The 16,682-nt window shown below is 26.5% G+C and overlaps 2 protein-coding genes across 4 annotated transcripts in view; one reads left to right on the forward strand and one right to left on the reverse strand.

Moving 5' to 3' along the window:
- The window catches only part of LOC129963149 (protein vav-like), a 54,354-nt gene extending 51,299 nt beyond the window's left edge, over positions 1–3,055 (reverse strand). For all 3 annotated transcript variants that reach the window (XM_056077253.1, XM_056077254.1, XM_056077252.1), the window contains exons 1-2: positions 2,704–3,055; positions 629–745 (exon numbers count right to left, since the gene is read on the reverse strand). In XM_056077253.1, the coding sequence (XP_055933228.1) occupies positions 629–745; positions 2,704–2,913 (327 nt within the window). In that variant the 5' untranslated portion in view covers positions 2,914–3,055. The remainder of the gene's footprint in view (positions 1–628; positions 746–2,703) is intronic.
- Positions 3,056–12,641: 9,586 nt separating this feature from the next.
- Positions 12,642–14,426, forward strand: LOC129963384 (RNA/RNP complex-1-interacting phosphatase-like). The gene has a single exon (XM_056077721.1). It carries the CDS (start codon positions 12,959–12,961, stop codon positions 13,505–13,507), a length of 549 nt encoding a protein of 182 aa, XP_055933696.1. The 5' UTR covers positions 12,642–12,958; the 3' UTR covers positions 13,508–14,426.
- Positions 14,427–16,682: the final 2,256 nt, after the last annotated feature.

Genomic DNA, 16,682 nt, shown 5'->3' on the forward strand with positions numbered 1-16,682 from the left:
ATCAGTAACTATAGACACAGGGGAATCCTAATGTTGAACGAGCCCTGCATTGAGTTAGGCTATCGTTTTTCTCATTTTTAAACATTACAATCTGTTTCAATACTCATTGATTTCCTTTACTCAGCTTTCCCTTCCATTCCACTATTCTGCTTTGCCGAGCTCGTCTAGCTGTGCTGTGTGTTCCCTAAAAACACCTAAAGTTCAAGATGCAATTACTTTAGCTAAGTTTCCAAAAATCTGGCTCTTTGAAAGTCTGTGAAGTCTGACATTTTATGTTTTTACCAAAATTCCAGGATATATACAATTTTGTTAAAGCTTCCTCATACTACCATGATATATACTTTTATATTAAAAAGAACTGGTAACTAGGATTATATTTTAAGGCTTGTGAAGCCCATTATTAAATGTCATTTTTATTTACAGGTTTTTCCATAATTTTTATAATTATCCATACATGAGGGCATTTTAACATCTAGTAATTACAATAATTCAATTGTAAAAAAAATTTATTAATCAAAGCATTTAATAAGGAATCAAACAGTTAGCCTTTTGAAATATTTTTTTTATATTTTTTGTTTGATTAATATTATTTATTAATAGGAGAAGAAAAAATAAATTTTCATTTTACCTTGCCAAAATCTGTACAGTCAAACAACATTGATGGTTCAAACAAGTCTGATGGAGAAATGTCAAATACATTTTGACATGTCTGAAGAAATGTCCGGATGTTTTTCAAGCATAAAAACTGCAAATAAAAAATCACAAAATTAAATTTCCAAATTTTAATTGCTAATTCTGTTACATTATTAAGTGTACAGAATTTTTTTTATTAAATTATCCACAAATGTTTAAAGAAATGCTATGAAAAAACATATAATGTTTTGGAAATTATCTTATAATAAGGTTTATCCCTGATTAATATTCAAAATACTTCATATCACTAAATCTAAAAGAAATAAGTAGTTCCATTTTATTCATATTTTTCACTGTCAATGGCTATTATCACATATTTATTTATTTATTTATTGTGAAAGAAAATTTAATGTATCAAATTTATAATGTAAATAGGTTTAAATTCATTTGAACAGGAATGTAAATATGACACCAGTAACATACTAAGAGATGAGTAAGAGTATAAGTGCTTTGGTCATAACTCTTCAAAAGAAAGGCAACAAAAGGATAATTTTTTTATCATTATTTTATACTTTTATGGTCAGATGTCAGAAAATGAAATTCATGAGAAGGGAGATAAAAAAAAATATTATATGCCAAGTTTTATTTACTCCTATTACTATCATAAATTAATCTTAATAGCATATACATGTTTATTTATTTTATAGCATATACATGTTTATTTATCTATACACAAAAACATTTAAATGGTTTGATTTACTTTCATAGTTCAATTTAGCAGAAATGATGACACTGCTTAAGAAATACAAGATGACAATTTTTAAAATTCCTTTTATTTGCATAAAAAAAATGAAAGGATAAGATTCAAAGAGCAAAAACCTTTAGTTAACATGGAATCTTGAATTAGATTATTCCATAGCTTAATAAGCAAAAGAAAAAATTACTCACTGTAGCATTACTTTTTTAAAAATATTTTTTAGATATTTGCTGAAGAATAATCTCATTACAAAACAGGAAATCTGGATATTCATTTTACATATAAATACTTTAACATGTGGTTGATGTTATGTTATTTATCACTGTGAAGATTAATCTATTTTAGTTAATATCATAATACACTAGATTAACTCCTTTTTCATGTTTGATTCAGTCTAACTCAAATGTAGCACAAGGGTAATTTTAAAAATTTTAACTAATTTTCCAATACAGTCAAGAGGATACAGAAAGACACAGATTTAAATATCTAGCCAAGAGGTAATTCAATTATAAAATTTCAAATTTTTCATCCTCATGCAATCAATTATTATATCTTTCACCTCTAAAAAAATTAGCTTTTAAAGAAAACAAATGGTATTTTTCATATAAGTTTTAGAGATATTTAAGGAAACATTTAAATGCATATGAGTTATTTGATTTGAAATTGAATAGTAAGAACAAAATTAAAACAGGCTCAGACATTTCAGAGTTAATGGATTAGCTAAATTTAAAAATGTATAATAAAAGAGGAGTTTTTGTAATTCATTATGTTTTAAACCTAATTAAATAAAACTTTTTTCTAGATCACTTTCAATCTAACTTTATATGATAGAAAAATTATGAGAAGTTTTTATTTTATAATGCAATTAATTTTTACATGGTTATTTTCCAACTTTAACAAAAGCATTCACATAGGAATTCTTTTTCAAATAATTTAAAACATATATTTTTGCAGTTCTAGGTATTTGTTACATAAGAAATTTAAACGGCTCTTTTTCTTGATAAAAATGAAATTTTGAATACTTAAACGCATATACCAAAATGACTGCCAACTCGAAAAAAAGTATAATATATATGTACTTCATTTTCTCAGACCTTACATTTGAAAATAGAGCTTTTCATAGGCGTTACTACATGTAACTACAGCACGATCAAAATTCTTTATAGTTATCATCTTAAATAAATAGAAGCAAAAATTTTGTACAACAAAATATTTTACATATGAATATCAAATATATATGGCATGTCAATAAGTAAATGAAATTTAAACAGAAGCATTCCATCAGCTGTCATCATAAAGAGAAAGATACACACCTGGGACATCTGAGGTCGTAAACTTATTTCTTTTAAATCTATACATCCTGGAACAAGTTTATTTAGAAGTTGGCACAAAACCACCCCGTCTCTAAGGGTGTAAACTAAATCTAAGACTTGAGCAGATGGCCAAGTAACTCTGTGATCTGGTAATATCACTTGTTGCTTAATTAACCAATCGGCGCATTCTCGCCACAATGTTTCAGCCATTTTTTTCTGTTCATTAACAAAGATATTCACTTAATAATGAAGTAACATGAAGAGCATTACCAAGTGTCACGAAGATAAACAACCCATGTTTTGATTATGGAAATCTGTAACCAAACCAATAACAATCAACTTCTTACTTCAATCAAACTCATGAGCCATTGCCATATTTACAATTGACAAACAACTTAATTTATTCTTGGTGAGAAAAAGAAATTTCAATTATGTTTGATTTTAGTATTATTTTTTGCTAATATTCACAAAATCTTTGGAATTATATTCATTTATTTAAAATTTTAATTTGTAAAATAATGGTATCCTACTTTTAACCACCATAAATCTGGCAATTCTTCCTGTTTGTTGACTTCTGTTAAGTTGCAGGTAGCGTTAACCGGAGGACGCATTGGAGGATCAAGCCAGGTTCCAATTAGTGCCTGTAGACGGCGCCAGGACTAGCTATGATAGGAGTTATAAGATTTGGCAAATAAGCATGTTTCTGGCGAATTATCAACTTTTTCATTTCCTATTACGCGATTTGGTTTTTCATTTTATTCCGCTACTACTTTGAATCATCAAACTGTTTCGTTTCTTTTACTCTTTCTGAAACTTTACTCGCTTCTTTTACACTGTTTCAAAAATTCTTCTGATAATTTTTTTTTATTTTAAATTGAATTTGATATAAATAAATTCTTTATTGTTATTAAAATATATTTATTTATTAAGAATTTTTTAGTCATTCGCTGAAAATTATTAATTATTAAATAACTTATTAAAAATATAAATATATTTATTTATTATTTTTTATTTATTTTATTTTTGTATAATTATTTTTCATTTGAAAGAACAGTTCAAAAAATAATAGAAATATTTTGATGCAAAATTTGAATAAATAAATGTTTTTATGTTATTGCTATTCAAAATAACATTTGGCTGCAATGACTCCCCATATAATATATATATAAAAAAAATTTTACTATATACAATTTTTTTTTCTAATAAAAGAGAAAGTGTTTTTGTGTCTGCAGAGAAGAATAAATATGCTTTGGAGGGTGGAAAAATGTAATGTTTGATAGTGCAATTTTTTAATTTTTATTATTTAAAAACAGCAAAAAAGTTTGATGTTTTTCTGCAATAACTTATAAAAAGGTTTCCCGATTAAAAAAGATTTTAATTCATCTTTAAAATAAAAATATATTTATACATATATCTTTTTAATTATAAAATCTTATGATATTCCTTCTTTGTTTTAATAAATTTTTAAATATTGATTTTCAGCAATATCGTTATAATGAAAGACAAATCATTTTCATTGTTCAATCAAAGCCGAATGATTTTCCTTTGCTAAAAAACATAAGATAAAATTATTCATACTTTTTATATAAAAAAAAATTATAGCTGGCATGCTATCAATAAACTGCTTCTTTCGGGGCAGATTGTTGGATTTAATGCTTACAAATTTAGTTATTTCTTGGATAGCAATATTAAGAAATAGTGTTTCAAAAATTAAATTAAAATTTTAATAAAAAATTAACAAAATTCCAACATTTTCCTTAATAATTTAAAATCATATCACTAACCAAAAACATTTTAAAAAATTAGTTGTTCTGTGATCTCTTTTTTTGATTCCATTCAATATTTTTCTTTTTTGTTCTTAATATTCTTCAAAATACTTTTAAACATATTTTTCAAAAATATTTTTCATTGGTTTGGTAAACTATACTTCTATATGAGCACATTGCAGTGATATTAAATACAATTTTATGTGCATATTATTGTCAGTTTAATTTTTTAAAGATAAAATAAAACCAAACGATTAAATTCTACAACCTTGGCTTCCTATAATGTTTTGGATGAAGATTCGAATGTACTTTATTATTTTCATTTTTATTATTTAATTCTTATTTATTTCATTTCATTCATTGGTTAACATAAAATTTTAGGTTAGCATAAAATTAAAAACTAGGTATAACTGGAGCATCATCTTTTTTTTTTTTCTTTCTAATAAAATAAAATTGATTTTCTTTATTTTACCAGTTTTTATGGGGTTTTTTTTTAGCATTTAATAAAAAGCAATTTTAAAAATTAACTTAGTATAAGTTTTAATATATTCTCTTCTTAGCTCAATCATTAAATAATTCTTCCATCAACTGCAAGATAATTCTTTTCAAAGGTTATGTTAATTATTTATATATTATAGTTTACTTAAACAGTAATTCTCATAAAAAGCTAAAAAACAGTATTTCTCATAATAATTTACAACTATATATAACTTATTCTTTTCTTGGAATTCATGCATTAATTTAACAAAAATTTAATTTATTGAAAATACTTTATAATTAATTGACGTAATTAAAGTAATACTAAAAGTATGATGGACAGACCAGCTGGTCACCAAAAGCAGCTGGTACATCCCTTATTATTTCGATTTCGTTTCCAAAGTAGAAGTCTAACGATAATCATCCTTATAATATAAATGTGGTTTCAATGTGAAACAAACAGTGTTTATCAGTGGGGAACGCGGTGTTAATGTATTAAATAGTTTTAGCTAACATTAGAGCTCATGTTTCTTCTTGGGCTTGCAGCGGCCAAACAGGCGATAAATGACTGTTTGTTTCGCCAACTGGCGATAAGCATCAATCATACCTTTGGAGATGAACTTTGCTCTCCAACGGATACGAGTGATTCACTTCCTACCTTCGCCGGCTTGCGCCGAACTTCTGCCTCGTGCTGGTCGATGGGATTACGGCCAATGTATCGTGATATATATTTGTTAATTTAATTTGTAATTAAAATTTATTTTTTTTATTTACATGGCTGGCAGTTTTTATTAAGTAAAAATGTTTTAATACTTTAATTTAAAGCAAATTTGGCAATGCGTGTTAAACCACGCACCTGTGGTGACGCTTTATAAGCCAGATAACAGCTACGAGACATGAGAAATTTCTTTTGTCTAGTGGTCTTGTTACTCGGCTACGAACCCAAAGGTTGCGAGTTCGATCATCGCCTATCGCTAGCAGCAACATTGGTGACCCGATGACGTGATACGCAAAAAAAAAAAAAAACACCTTTCATACAACTGTTGTAGCGCCCTCTACCAGAAATAAATAAAATCAAAGCTGATAAATAATCAGCCAATAAAAAAATGAAGCTGATAAACAATCGGCCAATAAATAAAATATGAAGCTGATAAATAATCAGCCAAAAAAAATGGATAAGACGCTACAGCCAATATATCACCACTAATAACAGCAAAAACACAGCAAAAACAGGACAAAAAATCGTTCGTCTCACCTCCGACGAACTGAAGGGGGAGTAATGTGGTGACGCTTTATAAGCCAGATAACAGCTACGAGACATGAGAAATTTCTTTTGTCTAGTGGTCTTGTTACTCGGCTACGAACCCAAAGGTTGCGAGTTCGATCCTCGCCTATCGCCAGTAGTAACACACCAAAGGCTCTAGCCATGCCATACATGGAAGACCTGCTTAATTATGCCCCGACTCCTCTTAAAATCTAAAATTAATATTTATTGACTGATTCTCTATTTACATTTATGTTCAGCTGCCGGGTATGCGCCTATATTGTTATATTAATGTTGAATGTGTAGCATGGACCTTTAATTGTTCTACAAATTTCTACATATCTTTTCTAAACAACTACTATCCTTTGAATAATCTACATTTATTCTCTGAAAATGTAATGAAGTTGCTTGTAGATTATTTGATGAAAATAAGCTGGAATGTATAAACCCCTTCAAACCCATAATGGGATTTATGATATTTGATTTTATCAAGTAAATTCTTCCAATCAGACTTCAAATCTTAAGAAATAAAAAATTCAATTAAATTTGCATCAAAAACTATTGTTATGACTGTTTCAAACGCTATTAATAGAAGGATATTGGAAAACCTATCAGGAAAAATAATAGAAAAAACCATGAAGGAGCCCGAAGCGGAGCAGTTTTCTTAGTTTTCGGAAAGAGGATATCCTACAATGGCAAACTTTCAGGCATTGTGTTTTAATTTTGTTCAATTAAATCTTATTACTCCTTCCAATGGTTAATCCATTAATCTTATCCGGTATCAATGACGTCATGTAATTGATCTTGACCACTTGTTATCTGCTATGAGAAAACAGATTAAGGAAAAAAATGTCTTTGACAGCAGATCAAAAAGATCTTTATATTTTTTATAGACTACTTATATTCTCTTTTCAGGTTTATCACAGAAATGATACGAAAAATAAATACAAGGTGATTCGAACCTTTAATTCAGAATATCGTAGTATAATAATATTTTAGGTTTTATTTTAATCTATCTTTATATAGTATTCTTTTCTCTTAATTACAACAGTAATAAAGTAAATAAAAATGGTGTTTAATATCGACAATGTCAAACACATTCTTGAGTATAAGACTAAGAATTAAGAAGAATCGGTCTTTAGTCGATTGCTTCCAACTGGGCGACGCTCATAAGATCTCTCATATTTCCTGCATACAAGGCTAATTTTTTTTCCGCCTTGCCATGGACCTTAACAAATATAAAAGAATACTAGTAGTCTTTTTACGAAAGGTATTATGTGTTCGTAATATAAAATATATAGCTACTTTGTCTATTTAGTGGGGGGGAAAGGGGGCACGAGAAGGGTATTGGGACCGGACATTTCAGTACGAGCCAAACGTCCAATAAATCCTTCTTAACTCATTAAAAAAAGCGGACTAGGGAGAGATTAGTCTTTGCTAAAAACATATAAGCCTGCTGTTTGTTTGGTGAGAAAATGTATTGGTATTTTAACTAAATTTTGATACTTAAACATAAGGAAAAAGCTTCTGTGTTTGGGCATGTGCTGACTTTACAAACCAGCCTTTTTGACATGTATCAATCAAATTTGGCGAATATATAGTTTGGTGGGTAGAAATGTGCTCTTCAGAGAGATTTTTAAAATTTTTTAATTAATTAAAAATTAAACGAAATATTCTCTTATTTGGGATAACTTTAAAAATTCACAGTAGAAAACTAGTTTTTATAGAATCATAAAATTAAAAAAATATATCTTTTTAACGATACCAAATTTTTTTTATCATACAATTTTTCTTACTATATTTAATAAATTTTTTCCGCCATACGACCACCCGGTGGCTTTGTTGCCGTAGGCAAATTGGGGTAGCTTTTCAAAAGCAGCAGAGAGAGGTAAGTAAATGGAAGTGGAGGAATCAGTTACAGAACTGTCATATGTGCGTATCTATTTTTCATTCTTGATGCTCATAAAAGCATCTGTTACTGCCCTACTAAGAAATACTTCCCTGCAAATAAGCTTTCTATGTTTAAGCAATTTTTTTTTTATTTTTAAAATGCTAAAGAAGAAAGGGAAAAATATCAAAATAATGTTTATTAAAATTATTTGATAAAAAAAAACCCTTCACTTTTAAATAGAATAGTAGACGAATAAAATTTTTACAAGATACTGCATTCCAGTGGATATCAAATCAAAAGAATAACATCAACATACATATATGCAATTGTAATTTCAATTTTACTGAAAAAATATATAGTTGTTCATATATTTATCTATACTTTGACATGAGTAATAAGACAGACTGCCGACTCCAGAAAATGAAAATTTATCAAACATGCTTTAAAGGTTGAAAGCGGGTACTTTGATACAATGCATCAAAATTTCCAATTATAATTTTAACTAAACAAAATGTTGATGTTTTCCTCTTATAATTCCCAAAATATATTATAGTACAAAAATGATACTAACACCATTTTTTCCAAAGTTAATATCAAAATCCTTTTATTGATATCAATTTCATTATCATACAATTGTCTTTTAATATTAATAAACTAAAAAAATATATTAGAATGTATTTCTACAATAATTTTTATTATTGTAATACTCATTTCATTCCCAATACTCTATCAAAATTTAACTATTCAAGTAAAGACGAATTTATTCTTTTGCCCTTAATTTAAACTTGTTTTTACTGTCACTCAACATTACACGTTTGTTTGTATGCAATATAGTAATTACAAAAAAAAAAAAAAAAAAAAAATATGACAGCAATAATATTATTTGATAACAATAACCTTTGAAAAAAAATGGAATATTATGTTTGCAATAGTAGCTGAAAAATCTACAAACGAGGATAACAATTCCTTATGACATCTTGGCACAACGCAATGTCTTGTACCTTCAAGATATTTTAATAAAATATCTTTTGTTTAATAAAAATGCTTAGGTAAATTAACAAAGCCATATTCGAAATTTTGTTAAAATACCATTTTATCATTCAGATTTAGCATTTAAAACTTCAAAAATAACATTTGGAAATTATGAAATTTTTTTCTGAAGCATTAACAAAGGTTTCTTTTATTCGCAAAAGAATCATTTTTCTTCAAAAGTAAAATTTTCTTTAAAAAAAAATTGCTGCAAAGAAATTTAAGTGTGAGTTGATTAGTGATGGCATTCAGGCTATCTAATTTTAAGGACAAATATCCAGAATGGATATTTATTTTTCAATTAACTGTATTCATATAAAAAAAAACTTATATGCTAATGTTATAAAGAGGTAGAAAAAGTATAAAGATAAAAGAGAGAAAGGGAGAAAAGAATATGATTTTTTTTATTTTATAAAATTTTTAAAAAATCAATAAAAAAACAAAAAATAACACATCATTCATTTTACATACTTGATTTAAATTCTTTTTAGCTACAGTGAACAGTAATGAGGTAGACGATTTTTTAAAAAGTGATTTTAACTAAATTTAAAAAAAAAGATGAAAAAAAAGGGAACAAAAGTGAAAGATGTTGTTTACGGGTTTCCCCCCCCCTTCCAATTTTTAGGCTGTGGTTTAAGCATTAATAAGAAGCATGTTTCAGAGGTAGAATTTGAATTTTAAGAATAGTTGCATAGATTATCGGCTTTTATACAATATCTTGTGAAATATACTATATCATATATTCCACGTGTAAATGATTGTGCTTTCTCTTTGTTCATTAAGTTTAATTTTTTTTCCTGTCAAGTTCCCTTTATCTCTTTAAAAGTTTCCAATTATATGATACATATCCATGTTCAATTGCTCTTTCATATGCTAAAAGATTTCTTTTTTCTTCTTTTGTGAATACAATGGCCCAGGAAGTTCTTTCAGTTGCATTTAAAATGCACAAAACTACTTTGATTTTTAAAATACTGGTTTCATGCAAACTCCTTCATCAAAACAGTGGACAAAATATATTTTGTGATCCTTCTGATATTATTCATTCTCTGTCCATCCTTTTTTCTGTAATGAATAAAATCTGTCTTCAGTTGACTGCAATCTATTTTCTTTTACTGATCCAATTGTATAGTTAAACCACTCAGACGGTTTTAACCTACTTATGTCATTAGCTTTAAATTTTTTACTGAATGCAGAAATGAATTTGCAGATAATTTGATTCAGAAATTATGAATATTTTTATTATTGATTCTAAATTGTAAATAATTTTTTCAACTTAGCATAAACAGTGTTAAAATTTATAATTCCATTGTAATTATCATTACTTTAAAACAATAAAAATTATTCTCCCATTTCATTTTTCTACAACATTTTTTTTTTTTTTTCTATATCCTCATAGAATTTTTTTTTTTAATTTAGTCAAAACCTTAATTTTAAAAGATAAAGTAGATATATAAACTAAATAAGTTTTATAGACTTTAAGGATTTTCATCATCCTTTAGAATTTCTTTTAGACAATATCTCAGAAATATTCCCCACTCGGTATTTATCCACTCATTTGAATCAGTTAAAACAATATTAGTATAGCATTTTTTAAGGTGGACCAAATGTTTCATATTTTGTTAATGGTTTGGTTAATTAGTGTATATTAGTATATTACAATAATGAATGCTTGTGAAGCAAATCACTTTTATTTCATGAATTATTATAGAAAATCAAAATAAGAAGAAATTAAGCTTCAAAAAACTGTGAAAAAGAAAAATTTCTTGTGAAAATGTAAGTGTTGAATAAAATAGGACTTAGATATTATGCAAAAATTAGCAAATGATTTTTTTAAAATTTAATTGAAAATTCTATTGACTAATTTAGAATAAACTAATATTATTATATTAAATTTAAAAAAATATATATTTTTTGAAAATAAAAATTACATTCCAAATTTTCTTTAAAAGTTTTTACTTCTGGGCATTATTATAAAAATAGAAATTTTGAACAAATTTATCCAAGTTATTAGAATTTTTAGAAAATTTTTCATTTAAAATATTATTATACCAACCGTATAATTAGAAAGAATTGATTCTATTATATTTTCAGATTTAGTTTGGCTACTTTCAATCAAAATTCTGATTTTTAGCATTAAAAGAAGAATTAAATTGCGATAAGCATAAATAAATTTATTAAGCATTTATGAAACAAAAAATTTAGAATAAGAAACATATGTATTGAAAAGTACTTTTTAAAATCATGTAATATTAATCAGCTTATGCATATAATTTTTAATTCAATATAAATCTTATTTTAACAAAACAAAGTTTTTATTAAATAGAAAATATTGAATAATTTGATGATTCCTTTGAAGATTTTTGGTTATCATACTTTCTTAACAGAGAATAAGTCATATTTTATCAAAAACTTAGCTAAAATTATATATATAGTAAAAGAAAATTCATATATATATATATATATTTACAGTGCATATTTTTACAAGTATGAATTATTCAATTTTAAAACAAATTTTAAAGAGTTTATCATAACATTATCAACATTAAAAAAAAAAAAAATGGACAAAACTGCTAGAAAGAGATTACAGATTTTTATTATTGCACTTTTTAGACCACAAAATATAAATGCTTTATTGCTAATACAAATACTATCAAATACGAAAATCAAAGCATACCTGCAGTTATAAAAAATGTTTTAAATGTTCTATAACACTAATTTATTACTTAATTAGGTTAAAAAAACAATTTTTAAAAAGAATCATTTTAAAAAATTTTAACTAAATTTTTAAAAACATTTAGCTTTGTACATTAAACAAAATATGAGAATTAAAATTAATATTATAAAAAAATTAAAATACTTTCCAATGAATACAGCCAAATTGCAAAAAATAAAATTAAAACAGCATAGAATTTGTATTCCGAATAAAGCATCATTTTTAGCTTCCATTAAAAATTTAAATGAAACTTCTAAGTTCATTCCATTACTTTGTGAAAACTTTAACTGTCATTTAGCAAACCAATAAAAGATAGAATTTAATTCTGAGTTAACATATTAGTTTCTTGCCATTTAATTAATTATAAATAGAATGCGCCTGTGGAAAATTCAGCTTTCCCAAGCTCTCACTGTTCTCAGCCACAGTCAACATTCATTTCTAGTCAAAAATTAGATTCATAAAACGTAATTATGAGCAAAAATAAATAAATTATATCACGGTATTGTCCTTTTTTTAAGAAAAATAGTGCATAAATAAGGTCTGCCTTCTTCATAGATCCGACCGACAATCGTCCACATTCCACCGTATGCATCCCAAAAATGCGCTTTATTTTTGGCGTGTAAATAAATTTTCACCTTTTAGCGCAAAAAGCTTTTCCGTAAGCAACCATACATCTATTCCCCCTTTTCCATCATTACCGGAATGAAACCCGTCCTCCAATGCTACTTCCCCCATCGCTTCTAAGTCTCCCCCCCTCCCTTCGAGCTTCTAGTGGGGAGTTCAAGCATCCTCTGGTTAACGAATCTCCACGTGTTGCAAATCACGGTTTTTCCCCTAATGGCAATAAGTTATTGAGTTGATGTCCTGTAGATAGTACGTTTTGAATATTAAATGTCACATTATATTTGGCTAGTAAACTGAGTATATAATTTTTAAAACGATTTTGATATCGAAAACTGCTTCATTAGGGGATATTTGTGGAATTAAATTAGATCCAATTTGAGTATCAATTTTCAAATCAATTGATTTGTGTCAAATTTTTGTCATAATTCAAAAGTATATATCTGTGATACTTAACTATAGTATATCTCTGTGATACTTTTTATTATAGAAACATGGGCCGGAATAAAAGAATACCTGAGAGATGGCTTGATTATCAGCCTATAAAGGATATCATTTATGATGCCCGGATTATTCCGATTAAATGTCCTTTGCCTTATCAACATTTTCAATCATATGTTTTGTCTCAACATCGATGGACTCCAGCTGATGTGATACATAGAGTCTCCAATTTAGGCTTAGTTATTGATATCACTAATAAGATTCCAGGCTATTATAATAGTAACGAATTTCTTGAGAACGCAATCGATTATATTAAGATTCCTTGTGTTGGACACCATGTTCCTGATGATAATGTTTATCGTAAGTTTTGTGAAGCTGTGAATAATTTTCTGGAAAAAAATAAGGCGAATGATGATGTAATTGCTGTGCATTGTACACATGGTGTCAATCGTACAGGCTATATAATTTGTAGGTATCTTATTGAACGATTGCAATATTCTTCTCAAGATGCCCTGCATAAATTTGCTCAATGCAGGGGATATCCTGTTGAAAGAGAAAATTACATAGAAGATTTACATCGGCTGTTTCGAAATAAGACTTGACAAAATGGAATTTAGTGATATGTCATGAAGTTATATGTTTAAAGTTTATTTTTAAATGAAATTTTAATATCTGACAAATAATTTTGCATTGAAAAATTTTCAAAATAGCATTGTAATATTTTTGATTTGAGAAAATAATAAAGAATAATTTATAGCAGCACTGTTAAATTTGCTGCTATTAAAGTTGGGTAAAAGAATTTCTCAGCTTTTCCTCTTATTTCGTTTTTAAAAGATTTAAATTTTGAGGGATTTGACCTAATAATACAATGATGAATAAAATTATTGTTTGTTCATAAATAAAACTTAAGACTTAGCTATCTTCAAAGCACAATTCTATATATCTGTAATTGAAATGCAGATTTCAACTGGAATATCAGTTTAAAGCTTTCTTTCCTAAATAGTTGAACTTATTTTCTTAAAGTTTTGTGCAGCAGCATTCTGTTTAATGTCTTTTAATAAAATTTTGAAAATATAAGCAATTTTATTCTTAATCTAATGAGCTTAGCAAGTGCCTTTATGTATTTTTATACAAGATTTAAATAACTATTTTGATATTCTTTAATCAATCCGTGTACTTATCCCTTCATTTATTTTCAGATTTAATCTCCTGTGTGTCTAGAGATCACAAAGGCATTTCAAATCAATTATAAGTAATGCATAATTGGAATTCCTTATTATAGAATTAGCGGAATAATTCTAGTAGAATACTTTAAAGGTTTTTTTTTTATTATTATTATTATTTATTTTCTATCAAATTGTTCAGGTACAATTTTTTTTTTCTATTAAAATTATTTTTTTCCACTCCAAATAATAAACCACTCATACTTGCGTTAATTTTTTTTTTTTTTTGTAATATGTGTCAATTACATTTTTTAACACTAAATAAAATTTCCATTATAAAAAATGTATATTTCTTATTAACTTTCTATATGTAATTTCAGCTTAAAATCAAGAATTTTGTTATGAATATTTGTAAATGTAATGAATAAAAAATTTTGATTTTGCAATTTTTTTTATGTGCTTGCTTTTTTGTTAACTTTTAAATTAGCAATTATTTATGAAAACATTTATCATTATGTGAGAACATGATGTTTTGATTTGGGGTTTTTGAAGCCTCAATATGCATGGGTAGAAAATTGGTGATTTATTGCTTTTGAGGCATCAGCTTTTCACTTTTAGGATTATTACAAAATGATAAAGAAGGTTGTCACATTTAGCAACTTATCGCTAACAAAAATTTGCAACTTGGCCTGAATGTCCATCACATACCTGATTCTCCTGTCTAGCCAATATTGGGGAGGGTCGTAAGAAGTTATCACCCAAAGAAGCAGAGAGAAGAAAATGGGAATGAACACAAAACAGCAAGGGGAGGTATTGAAAGTTATATATGTAGATAGATAGATAAATATAAATTTTGAATTGAATTATATTCTACTTACTAGAAATTTTCTTTTAATTGTTTCTAATACAAGAGCACATTTTTACAGTCACAATTCTCCAAATCTTGTGTAACACATTTAAAATAATTTAATATTATTTTAAATGTATAAAATATTAAAAGTTGGAAATGATTTGTAAATGTACTGTATTTCAAGAAGCAAAATGTGATATATACTAGCCTGCCACTCTAATAGTGATCCTAAGCTAATTTTAAACCATTAGAGCTAAGCATATAATTTGATTTAGAAAAATAATTTAAATACTTGAAAGAATTATATTTTAGGTTATTTCATTCATAAATTCATTGCTGAAAGGAATATCAAAATTAATTTTTTTATATGATCCTTCAAATCTATTAATTTCCATTGTGTAAAATATTTATAACACACCAACATTGTACTTACACAAAAAAAAAAAGATATATTATTCTATAATAAAAACTTTTTATGTTAGATTGCTTTATATTTCATAACTTTAGACCAATCAGTGTGTTTCTCGAGAAAACATAGTCTAGTTATTGGATATGACATTCTTGAAATAATCTAAAATTGTGATATTCAATCTTTAAATCTCGGTTGTTGAAGAGTGTTTTTACTAACTTATGCTACCAGATAAAACAAAAGTTTGCCAGTAATTTTTTGAACAAATAGATAATTTAAATAAATTGGTTCTTTGGAGAAAATTTGAATGGCTCAGCAGGCTTTCTTATTGTGAAACTCGGTTGATTTTGATTGCAGAAGAAAGAAAAAAATATTTGTACATCAGATATATTTTATTTAATACAACAAATTTGACAAGGAAAGAAGACTAAGAAGTTCATAATTTTATGAATTAATGCATGTATTAACATAAGTTAAAATCTGATATTTCTTTCCATTTGAAACTATGTGCTTATTTTTAACAATTTAGATTGTAGCTATTATGCCATGACTAGAATGGGCACATATAAAAAGTATGTAATTTTGTGGTTGTCAACAAATTGCCCATATAGAAATATAATCTGGTGCACAGAATATAAAAAAGAAATTATGAAACTGAAGACAAATATATGAATTCAAACATATTGTGATAATTTCTTGCTTTAATCTTAAGGCTAACAAATAGACAAAAAAAAAAAAAAAAAAAAAAAACTGAAGACATTCTTGTAACATAAAGATTTTAATGAAGCAATATTTTTTATTAGTAATTTGAAGATAAAAGACGTGTATCTTTAAATGCCCTTGAAATTATCATTCTTGTTTTTTATCATTGACAGTCAACTTATCAAAAACATATATGTAATGACAAAGAGAGGCTTGGTCCAATCAGTTAGATTATTGGATCTGAAACATATTACTCATTGGAGCAAAGTAAATTCTTTTGGTCCTTAATTATAATGTCTATAACCTTTTATTAATTAGTGTAAAGTAAAATATCTGAAATTTCTTTGTTATATTAAACTATTGTTGTTTTTAACCTTAAGGTTATATTCAAATAAAGCTGAAGATTTATTTTATAGATGCTATTTTAATTTAAAGGATTATTAAAAAGCACCTTCCATCCCTTTTCAATTAATAAAATATCCAAGTTTTAATTTACTGTTATCTTTCCATGTTTATATTTAGAAATCAAATCATGTGCCATATTAAAATTAGAGAAGAATGATTTGTATACAGTGAATAGAACCATAACAGTTTATCATCATAAAGAGAGTAAAATCTCAATGTCTTACTGATACAACATATCACAAACTTCT

The sequence above is a fragment of the Argiope bruennichi genome, chromosome 3 (genome assembly GCF_947563725.1).
Source record: "Argiope bruennichi chromosome 3, qqArgBrue1.1, whole genome shotgun sequence".
Classification (NCBI taxonomy): Eukaryota; Metazoa; Arthropoda; class Arachnida; order Araneae; family Araneidae; genus Argiope; species Argiope bruennichi.